The sequence below is a fragment of the Heptranchias perlo genome, chromosome 1, assembly GCF_035084215.1.
Source record: "Heptranchias perlo isolate sHepPer1 chromosome 1, sHepPer1.hap1, whole genome shotgun sequence".
In the NCBI taxonomy this organism is placed as follows: Eukaryota; Metazoa; Chordata; class Chondrichthyes; order Hexanchiformes; family Hexanchidae; genus Heptranchias; species Heptranchias perlo.
Genome location: NC_090325.1, coordinates 114,168,356 through 114,190,539, shown reverse-complemented (window position 1 = coordinate 114,190,539; position 22,184 = coordinate 114,168,356). Strand labels below are relative to the sequence as shown.

The window sequence follows — 22,184 nt, the reverse complement described above, 5'->3', positions numbered from 1 at the left end:
CAGGTCTCCGTTATCGCCACATCATATTCCCATGTGGCTAATTGCCCCTGCAGCTCTCTAACCTTGTTTAAAATGCTACACACATGCACTGTAAACCTATCTTAGGCATTCCTGTACTCTCTCAGTCTGGTCCCATCTACTACCGTACTATTTCTTGCTCTAGTGCTATCTTTCTCTCCCAATCCTTTGTGCACCTTGTTTCTCTTTTCCAATGCTACATCCTGGTGCCCATCCGCCTGCCAAATTAGTTTAAACCCTCCCCCACAGCACTAGCGAACCTCCCCGTGAGGATATTGGTCCCAGCTCCGTTGAGGTGCAACCCGTCCGGCCTGTACAACTCCCATCTTCCCCAGAACTGGTCTCAATGCCCCAGGAATGTAAAGCCCTCCCTCCTGCACCATCTCTCCAGCCACACATTCATCTGCTCTATCCTCCTATTTCTATACTCGCTAGCGTGTGGCAGCGGGATTAATCCAGAGATTACTACCTTTGACCTGCACACTGCACATTTTACCTATTACCTGGGTAACATGAAGTTAACGAACAGTTAAAGAGCATCTGCATTGAGAGTATGCGGGTGCATGTAGGAGGTGTGTGGTGTGCGTGCGATCATTTTGTTGGTGGAAATTGCTTTTCAGTTTCCCCACACCAGTCTTTGACCCAGAGGATGGGCTTGGTGTCTTGCCCCCAGGCTTCTGCCAACACTGCTGTCAACTTCAATCTGTTTGATTGGAGCTGTGAAAGAACGACAGAAAGACTTATTTGTTAATTTTCTCCTCCCTTAGTCTGGGAAAATTCTTGCTCTCTGCTCAGTACCTCTCCTGATGGCACTTCCAAGACTGGGCACTGACTTAATGAATCTGTATTTTATCATTCTGTGACACAGTGAAAAAGATTTGTATTTATTAGCACTTTTCGTGCCCTCAGTACATCCTAAAACGCTTTACATCCATTGAAGTACTTTCGAAGTGTGGTAACTGTTATAATGTAGGCAAATGTGACAGCCAATATACACACAGAAAGATTCAACAAACAACAATGAGATAATTGGTCAGTTAATCTGTTTTAGTGACGTTGGTTGAGGGATAAATGCTGGCCAGGACCCCGAGAAAATTCCCGTGTTGACACACAAGCATCCCACCTGACTCCCAACACCACTGCCATTTTTAACATTATTTTCTTCCCTCTTCACATCCCACCATTCCATGAACGAACAGGCAGTTTAATGTGTTGAGATATCTATGGTCCAGACCACCTACCCTTTTCTAATGGAGAAGAAAAGTGGCCGTGGCTAAGGGGCGGCAGCAGCATGGAGTTAATGTTCAATGAACGGCAAGAAGTGCAAAACTGAGAGGAGGCTCCCGAACAGTGTATTCTGCCAAATGTAAATTACTGCCTAATAATAGATATACCTTTTGAACAGGAAAGACAAAATATTACTATAATAAATGTTTATCACACATTAGATTCAGAAATGTTTTGGTTAGTGGATAAAATATAAAGTTTTTTAGTCAATCACCATTCATAGAAAATGCAAAGTACGATTACGAATAAGACCAGTGTTCATAAAAGTTAATAACCACTTTCAGAACACGGTGGGTTAATCACGTAATCAAAGAGATGTCCAGTGCTGCAATCCACAGAAACTATACACAGAGTCAAGCTTGTAAATATTTTTTATTATCTAGAAAATGGAATGGATCATACAGACCAGAAAGTCCCAGGAGGTTTGATTGCTTTTCTGTGCTGGGTTAACTGATCTCAGCCATGCCACTCGCAGTGATGTTACAAATGAACTGCCTCGAGTGCGGCTGAGCTTGGGAGTTGGCAAATCAGTTAAGGGCTCTGTACTTGATTGCTATCCAGTGACTCCTCCTGGAAAGTTTGTATGTAGACATTGGGGTGAGGATTGTCAAGATCAAGCACTGTTGAGATATCCCTCTTCATGGTCAGATAGTGTGCAGACACTCACTTTCCAGGTTCACTCATGATTATTGGCTACTTGATCGAGGTACAGGAGGGTACCGGCAGCTATTGAACTGTAACAAAATATGAGTTATCGCCTTATGGAGAGAGAGAAAAGGGGAGAAAATAGCCCTGACACTAGCAATACAGAATTTTAAAGTGATAATGTAATACTAAAAAGTACCGTAAGAAGATTGTATAAAGGATAGTTCTTAATTGAAAAGGCCTGGGTTTTCAGTTCTTAATGCCACATGAATGAACCGTCAATGGTCGTGAAAGACTGGTTATGGTATTTGGGCTTTTACATTTTACTACACTGTTTGCTGAGAAGTTGAGATGACTGTTCTTGAATGTAATTATAGTAGCTTGTATTTCGGAGGAAAAATAAAGATCTAAGACAAGCACCACGACTCTATGAAAGTCATCTAAATTAAGTTGTGCAAGAATGATTTTACAGGTTATTTATTGCACGAGTCAGAGAGAGATCAGGAATCCAGCTCTGTCTGCCAACTTCAGTCCCAGCAAAGTATACACTTCCAAAATTCTTCAAAAATCAAAGAAGCGACAGAGAAATCTAAAATAGATATAAAGCTTCCTGAAGTCTCAAGTGCGTAAATGTCCCACCTTATGTGTTCTGGGTCAGACAGATTAGGTTGGGCCCAGCTTCAATTCCATGGTGGTGCTGATCTAGCTGATCTGTGGTGCGACCTACAATTGGCCTCAACATCCTGGGATAGGGAAGAGAAATAAACACTCTGGGTCGCCACTCCACAGCTATGCTGTGACACCTGCTGGAATTTCTTAGTTGTAGCATAGAAATAAGAAAGGCTTCTCTGTTCATTGTTTTAACATTGAATTATTTGATTATTATTAAACAATATATAGATTGGATGACTGCTCATTTATTTTTGAACCTGGTAATCTAGTCTTGATCATGGCCACCTGGTGATGCTTAGAAATGAAAGTGATACAGGAAAAATCTGGGACCCCAACACGAGATTTGCAAAACAATAAAGGTTGTTTTATAGTGCCTTTGATGTAGAAAAACATCCCAAAACACTTCATAGATGCTTAATCAAAAAATAATGGATACCAAGCCAAAGAAGGACATATTAGGAGGGGTGACTAAAAAGTTTAGTTGAAGAGGTGGGTTTTAAGGAGGGTAAAGAGAAGAGGGAGATGGAGAGGCAGAGGTTTAGGGAGGGAATTCTAGAGTGTGGGACCTAGGGGGTTCAAGATCTGACTATGGGGGGGGGGGGGAATGCACAAGACACTAGAGTAGAGGAACCGTGAGTTTAGGAAGACTGGAGGAGGTTACAGAGATAAGGAGGGAAATGACCATGAAGAGATTTCAATATAAGGATGAGAATTTTAAATTTGAGGCATTGGGGACCTGGGAGCTAGTGTGAGTCAGTGAGCACAGGGGTAATGGGGAGCCAGAATTGTTGACGATATTGGTTCAGAAACTCAGCTTGGGGTTGAATAAGCCACCAAAACTGCAAACAAGTCTAGTTCACCACAAGGTGGGGAGGGGGTGGAGTTGTTAGCAAGGGTACAGAGATTGTCAGTTGCCGAAGATGGCTTTGGTCATCCCATTGTCTAGCTGGAGGAAGTTGCGACACGCCCAAGATGGGATGTTGGACAAGCAGTCTGACAGCAGAGACAATGGAGGGGCCAAGAGAGGTGGTGAAGAGGTAGAGCTGGTGTTAAGAACGTACATGTGGAAGTTAACCTCGTGTCTGTGGATGAGGCTGCCAAGGGGAAGCATGCAGATTAGGAAGAGGAGGAGGCCAAGGATGGATCCTTGGGAGACTCGGGAGGTAACAGTACAAAGTCTGGAAGAGAGGCCATTGCTGAACGTGCTTTGGCTACAATCAAAAAGGTAAGAGTGGAACAAAGCGAGGGTGGTCCCACTGAGCCAGACAATGGAGGGGAGGCGTTGGAGGAGGATTGTGTGGTCAATTGTTTCAAAGGCTGGAGAGAGACACTGTTCGTAAGTGAGAAATGGTCCAAATATGCCATTCCTCACTTGTACATTGGCTTTTTCTTAAATTCCTTGCCCCTATCAGGTTTTGATCTGGGGAAAGATGGCCATCCTAGTTAAAATAACAATCTAGACTTGTATATAAAAATGAATGTATGCCACGTTGCATCCCATGCCAACACACCCTCAAAAGCAGAGTTCGGGGAGTGGTTTTATTCCGTTTTCAGTTTTCTTTTGTTGGTGGCCATTGTGAAGGCAAGGAAGCTTTGTGTGTTTGATGCATCATTGAAGGATTATCAACAGCAACAGAACTCACAAAAGCAAAGTAATAATGAACTGTTAATATTGGGAAACAACAAATACTTTACCAGGTATAAAACTTATTTGTTAAAGACAGTAGATAAGTCACCCGGTCCGGATGGGATGCATCCTAGGTTGCGGAGGGAAGTAAGGGTGGAAATTGCAGAGGTACTGGCCATAATATTCCAAACATCCTTAGATATGGGGGTGGTGCCAGAGGACTGGAGAATTGCAAATGTTACACCCTTGTTCAAAAAAGGGTGTAAGGATAAACCCAGCAACTATAGGCCAGTCAGTTTAATCTCAGCAGTAGGGAAACTTTTAGAAACGATAATCCAGGACAGAAGTAACAGTCACTTGGATGAGTGTGGATTGAGTAGGGAAAGCCAGCACGGATTTGTTAAAGGCAAATCGTGTTTAACTAACCTGATAGAGTTTTTGATAAGATAACAGAGAGGGTAGATGAGGGCAATGCAGTTGATGTGGTGTATATGGACTTTCAAAAGGTGTTTGATAAAGTGCCGCATGGTAGGCTTGTCATCAAGATTGCGGCCCATGGAATAAAAGGGGCAGTAGAAACATGGATAGCTAAGTGACAGGAAACAGAGAGTAGTGATGAATGGTTGTTTCTCGGACTGGAGGGAGGTGTACAGTGGTGTTCCCCAGGGGTCAGTGCTGAGACCACTGCTTTTCTCGATATATATTAATGACTTGGACTTGGGTATACAGGGCACAATTTCAAAATTTGCAGATGACACAAAACTTGGAAGTGTAGTGAACAGTGCGGAGGATAGTGATAGACTTCAAGAGGATATAGACAGGCTGGTGGCATGGGCGGACATGTGGCAGATGAAATTTAACGCAGAAAAATGCAAGGTGATGCATTTTGGTAGGAAAAATGAGGAGAGGCAACATAAACTAAAGGGCACAATTCTAAAAGGGGTAAAGGAACAGAGAGATCTAGGGGTATATGTACACAAATCATTGAAGGTGGCAGGGCAGGTTGAGAAACCGGTCAAAAAAGCATCCTGAGCTTTATAAATAGAGGCATAGAGTACAAAAGTAAGGTAGTCATGATGAACCTTCATAAAAAACTGGTTTGGCCACAACTGGAGTATTGTGTCCAGTTCTGGGCACCGCACTTTAGGAAAGATTCGAAGACCTTAGAAAGGGTGCAGAAGAGATTTACTAGAATGATTCCAGGGATGAGGGACTTTAGTTACGTGGATAGACTGGAGAAGCTGGGGTTGTTCTCCTTGGAACAGAGAAGATTGTGAGGAGATTTGATAGAGGTATTCAAAATCATGAAGAGTCTAGACAGAGTAGATAGAGAGAAACTATTCCCATTGGCAGAAGGGTCAAGAACCAGAGGGCATAGATTTAAGGTGATTGGCAAAAGAACCAAAGGTGACATGAGGAAAAACTTTTTTACATAGCGAGTGGTTGGGATCTGGAATGCACTGCCCGGGGGGGTGGTGGAGGCAGATTCAATCATGGCCTTCAAAAGGGAATTAGATAAGTACTTGAAAGGAAAACATTTGCAGGGCTATAGGGATAGGGCGGGGGAGTGGAACTAGCTGGATTGCTCTTGCATAGAGCCGGCAGGACTCGATGGGCCGAATGGCCTCCTTCCATGCTGTAACCTTTCTATGATTCTCTGATTTGCAACTCTTAATTGGATGTGGGTGGCAAAGTTCAAACTTTCACAATATTGTGAAATCATTAGTCCCACCCATAGAACTAAAAATAAAACTGATACAGAAATAAGTAGGGCTCTTGTCCTTTGCCTGATCCAAAGCCAGATGGGTACATGTGCACAGCGTTGTTTAAAATGCAGTAGTTGAAACATGACATTTACTGTTCCAGTTTCATTCCTCAAAATGATCATGCATCGCTGTTCAAACTAGATTATCTGGTTCAAAACTGGATGGATGATCACCCTAGAAATAGGACAAATAATTTACACACTTCCAAGGTGTACATTGGAAACAGGCTCTGTGGTGCCCATAATGAAAAAAAGTATCAAAACAGACACAGGCAACGGCAGACCCATTAGCCTTACTTCACTTCCAGGTAAAATAATGGAATCGATTGTCAGTTGTAATCCTGAGTACTATCTGTACAATGATAACATAGTAAATAGCAGTCAATACAGATTCAGAAGGGGAAGATCCTGTCTGACCAATCTCCTTGACTTCTTTGAGAAAGTAACATCCCAGGTGGACTGTGAAAAGCTCTACAACATAGTGTACCTTGACTTCCAGAAGGCATTTGACAAAGTTCTACACAAAGCGCTATTAGGCCAAAGCAGTGGGAATTCAGGGTAAATCTTCAGTATGGATAAAAATTTTGCTGAAGGGTAGAAGACAAAAGGTACTTGTTAGAAAAGTTATGTAGGGGAGTGGAGGAAGGGAGTACTAAATGGGATGCCATAAGGCTCGGTGTTAGAATCTCTACTGCTTCTAATTTAATTCAATGACATGCATGGGCAGCAATTTAGCACCCGCTATCGGGTGCGTTCCTGGCGGGGGGGCCCCAAAAATCGTGAAATCCCAGAGCGGGACCGGAGCCCGCCTCGAACCGGGTTCCCCGCTGATGCGCCGGTGTGCGCGCGCAGCCCCCGCTGGTGGGAATCCCGCAGGCAATTAAAGCCAGCGGGATGCCAATTGAAAGTATTTATTTAGGTATTTCAGGTCATTAACTGACCTGATTAATGGATTATGTGAAGAGGGGTGGGATTTTAGAGCAAACTGGGACTGTTTCCCACACTGGGGGAAACACTCCCAGTTCAAATGGACCTGTTGCAGCTGTCAACCTGTGGCAGCTGCAAAGATCCATTTGACAGGTGTGGGGGGGAGACCCTCACTCATTACAGGGACAAAGTTTGGCCTCCACCACCCTCCTCCTAACAATCAAAGTCACCAACTTGCACACTTACCCCGGGGTCCAGAGACATGTACCGACCTTGCGAACCCCCTCAGATGTACATCTTCCAGATGGGGGCCGCCGTAGCTGCAGTCATGACCTCCTCGGAGGGCGAACAGCATCACCAGCCTCGCCATCCACGCCGTCCACCTCTGACACGTGGAGCTCCACAACACAGTGCTGTGACACATCCACCTGCACAGCAGGAGGGAGGGCTACCGCAGAGAGAGATGCGTCGCAGAGGGCACTACCCTCGCCACAGGGTCCACAGACCGAGGCTCAGCTTCCTGGACCTCTCTGAGCAGCAGTGCACACGGAGGCTTAGAGTCACTCGACATGTAGTCGTGGACATCTGCAGCCTCCTTCATGCCAAGCTGCTCCCGGCTGGCCCGAGCACCATCTTCTTACCTGTCGCTGTCAAAGTCACCACTGCCCTCAACAACCTCTCCTCCGCATCCTTCCAGGGTGCAACCGGGGACATCGCCGACGTCTCTCAGCCGTCTGCACAAAAGAGCCCTGCAAATACACCTACACCCACTCTGCAGTGACACAATGGGTGGCATCAGTTGTGGGTCTTCATTGTGATCCTCAGGAAAGGGCATTATTGCACAGACCAGACAAGATTCGCGAAGACATGGCAGTAGTGGTGCCAATATAATATGTGATGTGAGTTGGTCAGAAATTAAATATAAGTAACAACCATGACAAACCCTCAAATACCCTTGTACACCCCCTTCATGCTCACGACACGTTTGCCTTACGGTGCTTACTGCACATATGTGATGCATGCCGTGTGGCTGCAGCACAGGTAGTGGCAGGTTGAGTGAGGCTGGCCATGAAAGAGATGCATGAGAGAGTGAGTATGAGATAGAGCCATGAGATTGTATGAGGATTGGGTTGAGTGGTAGTGGTGGGATGAGTACTGGCGAGGTGAGTAGGTGCAGGTACGATGAGGATGAGGTTTGAGTGGGTGTGAGGAGTGATGTGACAGAGTAGTGTTGGCAGTGCAGAAGGAGATGTGGGTTGGGGGCGGTGATGTGGCAGACGGAGTGTAGGGGACAGAGTAAATGTACTCACTTTGGTTGACCTACTGAGGTCATTGGAGTGCCTGCTGCACTGTATGCAGTTGGGCGATATGTTGGTGGTGCAGGTGACCTCCTCTGCCACGTCGAGCCAGGCCTTCCTGGTGGCAGAGGCAGGCCGCTTCCTCCCGCCCACCGGGAGGAAGATCTCTGTCCTCCCCCTCCTCCTCACCCCATGTATTGATACCTGGAGTGAGGCATCATTAAACTGGGAGCAGCCTTCCCCCTGGGCTGCTCCATGCTGTAATTTTTTCTGTTTGTTGCAGCATCAGTCAGTGGAGGACTGCCCCTTTAAATAGAGCTCCTCCAGCTGACAGATCTTACTGCGCATACGCAGTCCGCCCGATGCGCAGATCAGCAGTGGGGAACCCGGAAGACCAGGTAAGTGGATCCAATTAGTGGATTGCATGCTACAATCGCGCGGGGAGCTGACTAATTTCACCGGGCACGTTACCCACGCGCCTGATAGCCCCCCCCGCCGAGAACCCGCAGCCCTGCTAACATCGGGCGCAGAATAAAGGGATGGGGAGGTAAAAACAGACACACAGGGGAGAGGAAATAGAATAAATGGAAAACAGAATGGTTAAATGGCTGAAGTGATATTAACATTAGATGATAGGAAGAAGCATAATAAAACAAATTAAAGAGATATTTAAAGAAATTAAAGAATTAGAGACAAAAGAATGTGTGAATAGCTGGGGTAAGGCAAGTCTGAAATGGAAACGGGCTGGGCTGGCAAAGTTGAACAGAATCCTGCAGCCTGAGCAGAAGAAAGCAGGCCAACATCAAGAGTCTAGACTGTTATGTCAGTATGGTTTTCCTATGGAGGGTGCCCACCCTAAGTGCCAACCCATCTCTTCTCCACAAGACCAACACACTCATTCCACAATGCCAGAATCCCCTACTATTAAAAAAAAGGGTGAGAGCTAAAGATAAGGTCTAAGAGTTTTCAAGTCATTGGTAAGGATAGTGGGCTGTAAAGTGCTTAATAGAAAAATAAGTTGCTGTTCCTTGAGCTTGCACTGAGGTGGTGGAAGAGTTAACCAAGCTGTGATTCTTTCCCTCTCTAAGACTTTTCTCTCCCTTTCTGGGGATGGGCTTTCCACTGACATCTATTAAAAGCCCACTGACTCTCACAGCTGCCTGGATTATTCTTCTTCCCACCTCGCTTTCTGTAAAGACTTCATTCTTTATCCCAGTTTCTCCATTTCCATCACATCTGCTCTTATGATGCCACCTCCATTTTTCTCAGCTGCGGATTTCCCTCTGCCATGGTAGACTGGACCCTTGACTGGGTCAGTCCCATTTCCTGTGTTTCTGCTCTCCTCCTCCTCAACCATTATAGCGTCCTTCTTGTCCTTGCCTTCCACTCAACCAGCCTTCACATTCACCAAATCGTCTTATCATAGAATCATAGAATGATACAGCACAGGAGACCATTCAGCCCATCGTGCCTGTGCCGGCTCTTTGGAAGAGCTATCCAAATAGTCCCATTCCCCTGCTCTTTCCCCATAGCCCTGCAAATTTTTCCCCTTCAAGTATTTATCCAACTCCCTTTTGAAAGTTATTATTGAATCTGCTTCCACCACCTCTTCAGGCAGTGCATTCCAGATCATAACAGCTCGCTGTGTAAATTTTTTTTCCTCATGTCGCCTCTGGTTCTTTTGCCAATCACCTTAAATCTGTGACCTTTGGTTACTGACCCTTCTGTCACTAGAAACATTTCTCCTTATTTACGCCATTAAAACTGTTCATGATTTTGAATACCTCTATCAAATCTCCTCTTAACCTCTGCACTAAGGAGTACAACCCTAGTTTCTCTAGTCTCTCCATGTAACTGAAGTCCCTCATCCATGGTACTATTCTGGTAGATCTCTTCTGCACCCTTTCTAAGGCCTTGATATCCTTCCTAAAGTGCGGTGTTCACAATTTTTTTTAATATTATTCGTTCATGGGATGTGGGTGTCGCTGGCGAGGCCAGCATTTATTGCCCATCCCTAATTGCCCTTGAGAAGGTTGTGGTGGGCCGCCTTCTTGAATCGCTACAGTCCGTGTGGTGAAGGTTCTCCCACAGTGCTGTTAGGAAGGGAGTTCCAGGATTTTGACCCAGCGACGATGAAGGAACGGCGATATATTTCCAAGTCAGGATGGTGTGTGACGTAGAGGGGAACGTGCAGGTGGTGGTGTTCCCATTTGCCTGCTGCTCTTGTCCTTCTAGGTGGTTCTAGCTGAGGCCTAACCAGTAATCTATAAGGGGTGAGCACAACTTCCGTGCTTTTGTACTCTATTTATAAAGCCCAGGATCCCATGTGCTCTTTTAACAGCCTTCTCAACTTGTCCTGCCACCGTCAAAGATTTGTGTACATACATCCCCAGGTCTCACTGTTCCTGCACACCCTTTAAAATTGTACCATTTAGTTTATATTGCCGCTCCTCATTCTTCCTACCAAAATGTATCACGTCACACTTTCCTGCATTAAATTTCATCTACCATGTGTCTGCCCATTTCACAGTCGGTCTATGTCCTTCTGAAGTCTGTTACTATCCTCCTCATTGTTAACTACATTTCCGAGTTTGCTGTCATCTGCAAACTTTGAAATTATGCCTTGCATACCCAAGTCCAGGTCATTAATATGTACCAAAAAGAACAGTGGTTCAAATACTGACCCCTGGGGAACACCACTCTAAACTTCCCTTCAGTCTGAGAAACCACCGTTCACCACTACTCTCTGCTTTCGGTCCTTTAGCCAATTTTCACGCTGCCGCCGTCCCTTTAATCCCATGGGCTTTAATTTTGCTAACAAGTCCATTAGATGGTACTTCATCAAACGCCTTTTGAAAGTCCATATACACATCAACTGCACTAACCTCATTAATCTTCTCCGTTACTTCTTCAAAGAACTCAATCAAGTTAGTCAAACACGATTTGCCGTTGACAAATCCATGATGACTTTCATTGATTAGCCCATACTTTTCGAAGTGCCAAATAATTTTATCCCAGATTATTGTCTCTACAAGTTTCCCCACCACCGATATTAGGCTGACTGGCCTGTAGTTGCCGGGTTTATCCCTCTCCCCTTTTTTGAACAGAAGTGTAACATTTGCAGTCCTCCAGTCCTCTGGCAGCACCCCTATATCCAAGGAGGATTGGAAGATTGTGGCCAGAGGCTCTACAATTTCCACCCTTACTTCCCTCAGTAACCTAGGATGCATCCCGTCCAGACCGGGTGGCTTTTCTACTTTGAGTCCTGCCAATCTTTTAAGTACCTCCTCTTTATCCATTTTTATACGATACAATATCGGCCCTACCTCCTCCTTTACTGTGACACCTGGCAACATCCTCTTCTCTCGTGAAGACAGATGCAAAGTACTCACTTAGTACCTCAGCAATGCAGTCTGCCTCCACAAGATCATCTTTATGGTCTCTGATTGGCCCCACCCCTACTGTGACTACCGTTTGACTATTTATATGTTTATAAAAGATTTGTGGGTTCCCTTTTATGTTAGCCACAAATCTATTCTCATACTCTCTCCTTGGCCCCCTTATTCCCTTTTTTAGATCCCCTCTGTACATTCTGCATTCAGCTTGGTTCTCTACTGTATTTTATGCACCTCGGGCCTCCCCCAATACTCATTGCCCCTTTAGCGGCATCTGCGCTGTATTTATGCTCCTCCGGCCTCTCGCGATGCTCTTCTACCATTTCCACCTCCTCCAACATGATCCCACCAGCAAAAAACACCCCCTCCTTTCTCTGATTTCAAATTTTTTTTTTGCATTTGACCAAAGTTCTAACTTTGATGGATACGTTCGACAATCACGCATGCGCGAGTCTGTGCCGCGCATGCTCTCCAGTTAACGTGGGCGGGACTGACATTGCGCGCTCCGAGGGAGGGGGCGGGGAGGGAGCCTTAATGACACGTGCTGGGGATCCCCCTTGGTGACGTGCGGTGACCGTGGCCGAAGGAGCGGCACGAGGGTGACGGGATGATGTTGTTGTTGTTGTTGCTGAGGCCGAGCTCGGGCCGATTGTTGGCCGCGCTCGCGGCGCCGAAGAGGCGCGGGAGCTGCTGGGTAACGGCCGCGCTCGCGGCGCCGGCTCGTCCGCTGTCGAGTGGGGACATCAGGCGGAGCAGCGGCCTGTCGGCGGCGGGACTGGTGGGAGCGGCGCCCCTGGCGGTGCAGCCTTACCTTAAGCTGATGAGACTGGACAAACCCATCGGTAAATCAAACAGAAGGGAGGAGGAGGAGGGCGGACGGCGGCGTCTGATCGCTGGGCACAGATCGGGGTTGACTTGGATCCTGAGACTGACTCCTGCCAATCAGGGGACCCGGCACTGACGTCAGAAACTCCCAGTCTGCAGGTTTTTTTTTATTTTTTTTCCAGCACCTTTTTTTTTGTTCTTAGGCCCCCCTTTTATAAGAAGGGGGGTGTAGGGTGTGCTTAAATACTAAAAACCAAATAAAACAAAACCAGGTATCAAATTAAATTTTTATTTTCCCCGTTCAGGATGCACTCCAGCCCCTGCGGTGCCCACCGGTCGCGGAAAGCCTCAAGCGTACCGGCAGACACCGCGTGCTCCATCTCCAGGGCCACCCGGGCGCGGAGCATCCCGCGGAAGAGAGGCAGACAGTCCGAGCGACCGCCCCCACCGGCCGCACGCAACCTGGACCTGTGGATGGCCACCTTGGACAGGCCCAGGAGCAGGCCCACGAGGACGTCCACCGACCTGCCCGCCCCCCTCCTCACCGGGCGGCCAAAGATCAGGAGCGTGGGACTGAAGCGCAGCCAGAACCTGAGGAGCAGCCCCTCCAAATAATCAAACAGGGGCTGCAGTCTCCCACACCCCGTGAACAAATGAAACACGGACTCCTCCAGGCCGCAGAAATTGCAGGCGGCCTGGGAGTCCGTAAAATGGCGTAAACGCCTGTTGCACGCCACTGCTCCCCCAGTCTGCAGGTTACAGCTTGCAAAAATCCTTCGGAAATCTCTTAACAGGAGCAAGTGCCAGTTTTGCCAAATCAGTTGCAGATCCAATGTGCAAATGAAATCCCATTTTATTAGTGCTTTCATCAGTTATTACCAGTCGATAAATTGCTGGGAATGTAAAAACATGCAGAAAGAGGCAAAGTAATTTTTTTTAAAGTGCTGGATATTCAGTATGTCAGTCAGCATCTGTAAAGAGAAAGGACAGAGGATTAATTTTGGGCACGTAACATTTTATCAAACTAGGTTTTCTCGTAATCCGGTTCTGTATTTTTAAACCATTGTAAGACAAGTTTGTGCATTAAGAATGGGTTTTCGCTGCCAGTTTACCAGTTCATTTATTAAAAGATGTTACAACATTAGAAATATTTTTTTTGCTCATTTTCCTATCTTAACAAGGTATTAAGCACAGAAAGTTTTAATTTGTTACAATTTGATGTTTTAGGGACCTGGTTGTTGTATTTGCCTTGCACCTGGAGTATTGGCTTAGCAGCAGAGCCAGGCTGTCTTCCAGATCTGTCCATGCTTGCACTTTTTGGAACTGGGGCAATACTGATGCGAGGAGCTGGGTGTACAATCAATGACATGTGGGATAAAGACATTGACAGCAAGGTAATTCTCCCCACTAGAACTTGTTCTCATTTATACCTATGTTAATTATTTATTTGTATAAAGGACTGTCAGTGTGTATTAACAAGGGTAATTTTCTTTTAAGTATGAAGCCCTCACTTTTGACACTACGTATATTAACCTAGTAATCTTTCCATTTCAACTAATCAGTGTAAATATACCCTCCTACACTCTTTAAAGATCATGTGAATTGTCCTGACAATAAACATGATGTGGAGATGCCGGTGATGGACTGGGGTGGACAAATGTAAGGAATCTTACAACACCAGGTTATAGTCCAACAATTTTATTTTAAAATCACAAGCTTTCGGAGATTATCTCCTTCGTCAGGTGAGTGAGTGACTCACCTGACGAAGGAGATAATCTCCGAAAGCTTGTGATTTTAAAATAAATTTGTTGGACTATAACCTGGTCAGCGAGGACAGGAGTGATGGGTGAACGGGACTTGGTGTGAGTTAGGATACAGGCAGCAGAGTTTTGGGTGAGCTGAAGTCTATGAAGCGTGGAGGATGTGAGGCCGGCCAGGAGAGCATTTGAATAATCGAGTCTGGAGGTGGCAAAGGCATGAATGAGGCAGGGAATGGGCTGAGATGGGGGTGGAGATGTGCAGGGGTGGCATTTGCCTTGCAAGGTCCCATGCAAAGATTTGGTTTGGGGACTGGATCTACTTGGGGCCCCTGACTCTGCAGTTGCTCGGCCCTAACCACTCTCCTGACTTCTCCGACTATGGGGAAGATCCGTACAGACCAGTCATACAGGAATGGAGTACGTTAGGCTGAGAGCTCAGCCTGCCTGGATTGACCAATGCTGCCAGTGGCAGCCAGTTACGGGGACTGGATCCACTCCATGCAATTGCACGGCCCTTACGCCACCCCTGGAGACGGGCATTGTTATGTAGGTGGATGTAGGCAATCTTTGGTGATGGAGAGTATATGGGTTTGGAAGCTCGGCTCATGGTTATATAGGACATCGAGGTTGCAAACTGTCTGGTTCAACCTGAGACAGTGTCCAGGAGGAGGGGGATAGAATTTGTGGTGAGGGTATGGAGTTGGGGGGTGGGGGGGTGCGATGAAGATGACTTTGGTCTTCGCAGTGTTTAGTTGGATAAAACTGTGGCTCAGCCAGGACTGGATGAGGGATAAGCAGTCTGACAGCACAGAGGCAGTAGAAGGATCAAGAGAGGTGGTGGAGAGGTAGAGCTGGGCGCTGTTAACGTACATGTGGAAGCTGACCCTGTGTTGTCCAGTGATGTCACCAAATATGAGATGACAGTGACTGCCCTTGACACTAAGGTAGCATTCGACCAAGTGTGACACCAAGGCGCCCTAGTAAAACTGAAGTCAATGGGGATCGGGGGAATTCTTTCTAGTGGCTGGAGTCATACCTAGCACAAAGGAAGATGGTTGTAGTTGTTGGATGCCAATCATATCAACCATAACAACAACTTGCATTTATATAACGCCTTTAACGCAGTTAACGTCCCACGGTTCTGCATACAAGCGTTATCAGATATAATTTGACACCGAGCCACATGAAATATTCGGACAGGTGACCAAAAGCTTAGTCAAAGAGGTAGGTTTTAAGGAGTGTCTTAAAGGAAGGGAGAGAGGTTTAGGGAGGGAATTCCAGAGCTTAGGGCCTAGGCAGCTGAAGTCATAGCTGACAATGGAGGAGTGAAGAAAATCGGGGATGCACAAGAGGCCAGAATTAGAAGAATGCAGAGTTCTCGGCGGGCTGTAGGGCTGGAGGAGGTTACAGAGATAGGGAGGGTCAAGGCCATGGAGGGATTTGAACACGAGGATGAGACTTTTAAAATCAAGGCATTGCTGGACTGGGAGCCAGTGTAGGTTAACGAGCACAGGGGTGTTGGGTGAACGGGACTTGGTGCGAGTTAAGATATGGGCAGCAGAATTTTGAACGAGCTCAAGTTTATGGAGTGTGGAATATGGGAGGCCGGCCAGGAGAGCATTGAAATAATCAAGACTAGAGGTAACAAAAGCAAGGGAAAAAATTTGCAGGGCTACGGGGAAAGAGCAGGGGAATGGGACTAACTGGATTGCTCTTACAAAGAACTGTCACGGGCTCGATGGGCCGAATGGCCTCATTCTGTGCTGTAACCATTCTATGATTCTATTATCAGTGTTTCGGCTGCAGATGGTTGGAGGTAGGGGCAGAGATGGGCAATATTATGGAGGTGGAAGTAGGTGGCCGTGATGATGGAGAGGTCAGGGTCAAATAGGGCGCTGAGGTTGTGAACAGTTTGTTTCAGCCTCAGACAGTGGCCACAGGATGTCGCTGCAGAAGTTTCTCAGGGCAGCGTCCTAGGCCCAACTACCTACAGCAACTTCGTCAATAAACTTCCCTCCATCATAAGGTCAAGTGAGGCTGTTCGCTGATGATTGCACAATGTTCAGTTCTATTTGCAATTCCTCAGATATTGAAGCAGTCCATGCCTGCATGCAGCAAAACCTGGACAGTATCCAGACTTGGGCTGATAAGTGACAAGTAACATTTATGCCACACAAGTGCCAGGCAGTGACCATCTCCAACATGAGAGCACCTAACAGCATTACCATTGTCAAGCACCCCATCATCAACATAGCAGGGATCGCCATTGACCAGCAACTCAACTGGACTAGCCACATAAATGCCGTGGACAATAGAGCAGGTCAGAGGTTGGGTATTCTGCGGAGAGTGGCTCACCTCTGACTCCCCAAAGCCTTTTCACCGTCTGCAAGGCAAAAGTCAGGAGTGTGATGGAATATTCTTCACTTGCCTGGATGGGTGCAGCTGTAACAACACTCAAGAAGCTCGACACCATCTGGGACAAAGCAATCCCTTGATCGGCACCTCAACCACTAGCCCAAACATCCACCACCTACACCATTAGTGTACCATCACCTCCAAGTTCCCCTCCTAGTCATACACCATCCGGACCTGGAAATATATTGCTGTTGCTTCATCGTCGCTGGGTCAAAATCCTGGAACTCCCTACCTAACAGCACTGTGGGATCACCTTCACCACATGGACTGCAGCGGTTCACGAAGAAGGTCCACCATCATCTTCTCAAGGGAATTAGGATGGGCAATAAATGCCGTCCTTGCCGGAGACACATCCTGAGAATGAATTAAAAAAGTAAAAGCATGTAGATGAGGAAGATAAGGGGCCTAAGGATAGAGAGAACAGTTCAGGGGCAGGAAGAGAAGCCATTGCTGGAGGTGCTATGGTTATGATTGGATAGGTAAGTGTGGATCCAAACGAGCGCAGTCCCTGTGAGCTGGACAATGGAACAGAGACGTTGGAGGAAGATGGTCTAGTCGGCCATGTCAAAGGCTGCAGAAGTATGGTTCCATGCCTGCAGCACTCCAGTAGAACAACAACAATTTTCAATTATATAGCACCTTTAACGTAGAAAAGTGTCCCAATGCACTTTACAGAGGCATAATCAAAAAATGGATGCTGAGCCAAAGGAGAAGCTAATAGGAGGGGTGGCTAAAAACTTGATCAAAGAGGTGGGTTTTTTGAGGAGAGGGAGGTGGAGAGGCACAGGGGTTTATGAAGTGAATTCCAGAGCATGGGGCCCAGGCAGCTGAAGGCTCTGATCCATTTGGTAGGTGAATATAGAGGGGGGGGGTTGCACAAAAAGCTAGAATCAGGAACAGAGAATTTGTGGGGGGAGGGAGGGAGGTTGCAGGGTGGAGAAAGTTAGAGTTCTTTTCTCCTGAGTTTAGCAGCAAAGTGAATACTGACTACTGTCACCTTAATGCCTGCTTTCATTTCCTGTGCTATCTTTAAAATCTGCTCTCAAGATGTCTTGTTAATTGATATGCCTTCCTCTGATGACTCTGGAACAGGTTGCCAGAACTGGAAATCGGCCCATAGCTGCTGGAGAAATCAGTCGTTTTCAGGCCTTGGTGTTTTTGGGTGGTCAGCTGAGTTTGGCACTTAGTGTTCTCTTGTGCTTAAATTATTACAGGTTAGTGAAGCGCCTGTTCCTATGCATGGAATAGGTTAAATGTTGGCATATATTTCGATTAGTCTAAATGGAATTAGGAAATAACATTTACTAATTTTTTTCTACCTTTTTAAGCTAAATGTTGTGCTGTATTGAGGCTTCTTTCTAGGAGAATTGCAGATGTACAAATTCACTATTTGTTAGCAAATTAGATCAATCATATAGGGGGTCAGACAATGTTTAACTAAGTCTGAGTTGCATGCTGCAGGGTGGAATTTGAAACTTATTTTCTATCTTACTCCACAAATTGCTTCAGTTAATACTCTAAGCTGATTAAAATATACTGTTTTTATCGATGGCAGTTTGAACAGCTATCTCTGAAACATAACACTAAATAAATAAATTCTAAAATTGTCCTTTTGTAAAGGGCCTGAAGTGGGCAGTATCTCCCTGTTACTGCCAGTCAGCAGTAACGCCTCATTTTGGCACTGATAACTTTATTTATGTTCTAATATTTAGAGCATTACACAATCAAGAAACTAGTATTTTAATGACAAGTTGTTAACATATTCAGTTGCTGCAGCCATAATTTTAACCATAAGTTTAATTCCCAGAATCTTGTCAGGGCAAGGAGAAAGTTGCCTCACAAGGACACGATTTGGTATTTAATGTTTACTTCTTTTATAAACATTTCAGATTAAAATGCAACTGATTTAAAAAAAACTTTTCTTGTGCTATGCATGTTATATACTACATTCATATGTTCAGTAAACAGAATATTCAACAGTAAACCATTGAATACAGAATTTAATGCTTGCATAACTAGAAATTATGCAATTCAGTTGTAGCTGAGATGCTTGTGAATTTTCAATTCTGTTCATACATGGGATCAATCCAGTAATATCCTATGTTATCTACACATTACATGTTCCCATATTTTTGTAACATTTCATTTTTCTTTTTTTTTGTGTGGGTGACGAGTCCCTAGATTTTGCCTCGGTTATTCAGTTTCTCTGGGCCATTTAATACCTATGACTATGAGGGTGGCCATGGGACATGCTGCCAGGTCTTTACCAATTTTAATCTAAGACATCTGCCGGGAAGTATCCAAGAGTAGTCTGTGGAAGATCCTCTATCAAATTTTCCCTCTCCCCACAAGAGTAGGAACTAAGCAGCACTGGGGACTGTACCTGTCTTTTAAGAAGGGTGGGAGAGATAAACCAGGTAATTACAGACCTGTCAGTCTACCGTCAATTGTGGGAAGTTTAGTAGAATCTGTCATGAGGGACCACGTGACTGAGCACTAGGACAAATTTGAACTGATGAGAGAGAATCAGGGTGGATTTGGGAAGAGTTAAGTCATGTCTGACTAAATTAGTTGAAATTCTTGTGGAGGTCACTTGCATGGAGGATAGGGGCATGCCTATGGATGTTATCAAGATGGACTTCCAGAAGGCAGTTGATGAGGATCCGCACGAGATTTTTAGCAAAAATGAAAGCACAAACAATCTTGCAACATGGGTTGGAAATTGGTTGGGAGGTAGGAGATAAAGAGTACTGATAAAGGGTACGTACTCTGATTGGCAGGATGCGACAATTGGTGTTCCCCAGGGATCTGTACTAAGGCCTGCTTTTCACCATATTTATCAATGACTTGGAATAGAGAGTTGTATATCCAAGTTTGCAGATGACTCTAAATTGGGAGGCACAGTAAGTAGTGCAGATGGGAGCAGGAAGTTACAAAGGCACATAGACAGATTATAAGTGAGTGTGCAGAACTGCGGCAAATGTGAGGAGAATTGTGTGGTTATCTACTTTGGATCCAAGAAAGACAAATTTTCTAAATGGTGAGAAACTAGGAACTGTGGAGGAGCAGAGAGATTTGGATGTTCATGAACACAAACCACTAAAAGGTGGTGCAAAATGCAATCAAAAAGGCTGATGGAATGTTGGCCTTTATTTCAAGGGGGCTGGAATACAAAGTGGAAGAAGTTATTCTTTAGCTGAACAGATCCTTCGTCAGACCCTATCTGGAGTATTGCATTCAGTTCTGGGCACCGCATCTCAGGAGGGGGTGCCCAGAGATGCATCAGAATGAAACCGGGGCTAATAGGGTTAAATTATGAGGACAGGTTGCATAAACTTGGCTTGTATTCCCTTGAGTATAAAAAGAGTGAGGGGTGATGTAATTGGCGTGTTTAAAATGATAAACAGATTCGATAGGGTAGACAAAGAGAAACTATTCCCTCTGGTAGGGAATCCAGAACAATAGGGCAAATTCTTAAAATGAAAGCCAGGCCATTCAGGGGTGAAATCAGGAAGCATTCGAATGAGTGTGGCACCAAGGAGCCCTAGTAAAACTGAAGTTAATAGGGATCAAGAGGAAAACTCTCCAGTGGCAGGAATCATACCAGGCACAAAGGGAGATGGTTTTGTTGTTGGGGGCCAATCAGCTTAGACTCAGGACATCGTTGCAGGTCTTCCTCAGGCATTTATATTCATTCTTGGGATATGGGAATCGCTGGCAAAGCTTTTAATGCCCATCATTAGTTGCCCCTGAGAAGGTGGTAGTGGGCCTTTTGCTTGAACCGCAGCAGTATGTGTGGTGAAGGTGCTCCTACAATACTGTGAGGTGAGGAATTCCAGGATTTTGATCCAGCAATGATGAAAGAACAGTGATATATGTCCAAGTTAAGATGGTATGTGACTTGGAGGTGAACTTGGAAGTGATGGTGTTCCTATGCACTTGGTGTCCTTGTCCCTCTAGGTGGTGGAGGTCGTGGGTTTGGGAGGTGCTGCCGAAGAAGCTGTGGAGAGTTGTTGCAGTGCATCCTGTGGTACGCACTGCAGCCAGTGTTGAAGGGGGTGGATGTTTAGGCTAGTGGATGAAGTGCCGATCAAGTGGCGTAATTGACAATGCCCTTTTCCATAACCCAATTTACATTAACTTTAAGTGAATCAATAACTTGAACAATGCAACTATTTAAATAGAGAATAGATGGATTTCTAGTGCTGGATATATTGCAGGTGGTTGTAAGTTATGTGATGTAAAGATAAATAACATAAGGAACATAGGAACAGGAGTAGGCCATTTAGCCCCTCGAGCCTGTTCCACCATTCAATGAGACCATGGCTGATCTGTGACCTAACTCCATATACATGCCTTAGCCCTTATTTAATCTATTAATATCTCTCTGTAATTTTATGCTTCCATCCACACTGCTTACAATGCTGCCTATCTTTGTGTCACCAGCTAACGTGGCTATGTGGCTCTCTATCCCATCATCTAAGTTAATAAACATAATGATTAGTTGAGGCCCCAACACAGATCCCTGTGGGACACCACTGGTCACATCCTGCCAATTTGAGTACCTGCCCATTATCCCTACTCTCTGTCTCCTGCTGCTCAGCCAATTTCCCAAGCGGGTCAATAATTTGCCCTCAATTCCATGAGCTACAACCTAAGCTAACAGTCTCTTATGAGGGACTTTATCGAATGCCTTCTGGAATTCCATATAAACAATATCCATAGACATTCCCCTGTCCACTACTTTAGTCACCTCTTCAAAAAATTCAATTAGGTTCATCAGGCATGACCTACCCTCTTTACACGCTGGCTCTCTCTGATCAGCTGAAAATTTTCAAGGTGTTCAGTCACTCTATTCTTAATTATAGACTCTAGTAATTTCCCGACAACAGATGTCAAGCTAACTGGTCTATAATTCCCAGGTTTCCCTCTCTCATGTTTCTTAAATAGCGGAGTGACATGCAATTTTCCAATCTAAAGGAATGGTTCCTGAATCAAGAGAGCTTTGGAAGATTATAGTTAGGGCTTCTGCGATGTTCTCACCTACTTCCTTTAAAACCCTGGGATGGAAACCATCTGGTCATGGGGATTTGTCACTCTTTAGTGCCATTATTTTCTTCATTACTGCTAATTTGCTTACGTTAATTATGGTGAATCCCTGTCCCTGATCCAAAATTATAATTGTAAAAAACTTTTGTGTTGATTTTGATTGTACTCCCTTTTTGGAGCTCTTACTATTTGTTTTGTCACCCTTTGCTGTCCTTTGTATCTCTCCCAGTCGCCAGGATCTTTGCTATTTTTTGCATTTTTGTAAGCTTTATCTTTTAGTTTTATGTTGTCCCTTACCTCTTTTGGCTGTTTTTTTTTGGCAAGTAGAGCTCTTGCCCCTTAAGGGTATGAACTGGTTCTGTATCACGTTAAATTATTTTTTGAACACCTCCGATTGATCTTCTGTCATTTTACCCATTAACTGATTTGCCCAGTTTTACGGTGGACAGTCTCTGTCTCATTGCGTTGAAGTCGGCCTTACCTAAATTTAGAATCTTAGTA

General features: G+C 45.3%; 1 protein-coding gene and 1 long non-coding RNA gene across 3 annotated transcripts in view; one reads left to right on the top strand and one right to left on the bottom strand.

Moving 5' to 3' along the window:
* Positions 1-1,658: 1,658 nt before the first annotated feature.
* On the bottom strand, positions 1,659-12,604 carry LOC137325211 (uncharacterized). The gene is made up of 2 exons (XR_010963843.1): positions 12,446-12,604; positions 1,659-2,039 (listed from the first exon to the last, which is right to left on the bottom strand). It is a non-coding gene; the product is annotated as an uncharacterized lncRNA (long non-coding RNA).
* Positions 12,148-22,184, top strand: part of coq2 (coenzyme Q2 4-hydroxybenzoate polyprenyltransferase) — a 33,721-nt gene continuing 23,684 nt past the window's right edge. For both annotated transcript variants that reach the window (XM_067990034.1, XM_067990042.1), the window contains exons 1-3: positions 12,148-12,476; positions 13,687-13,853; positions 17,727-17,848. In XM_067990034.1, coding sequence (XP_067846135.1) covers positions 12,242-12,476; positions 13,687-13,853; positions 17,727-17,848 — 524 coding nt within the window. In that variant the 5' untranslated portion in view covers positions 12,148-12,241. The remainder of the gene's footprint in view (positions 12,477-13,686; positions 13,854-17,726; positions 17,849-22,184) is intronic.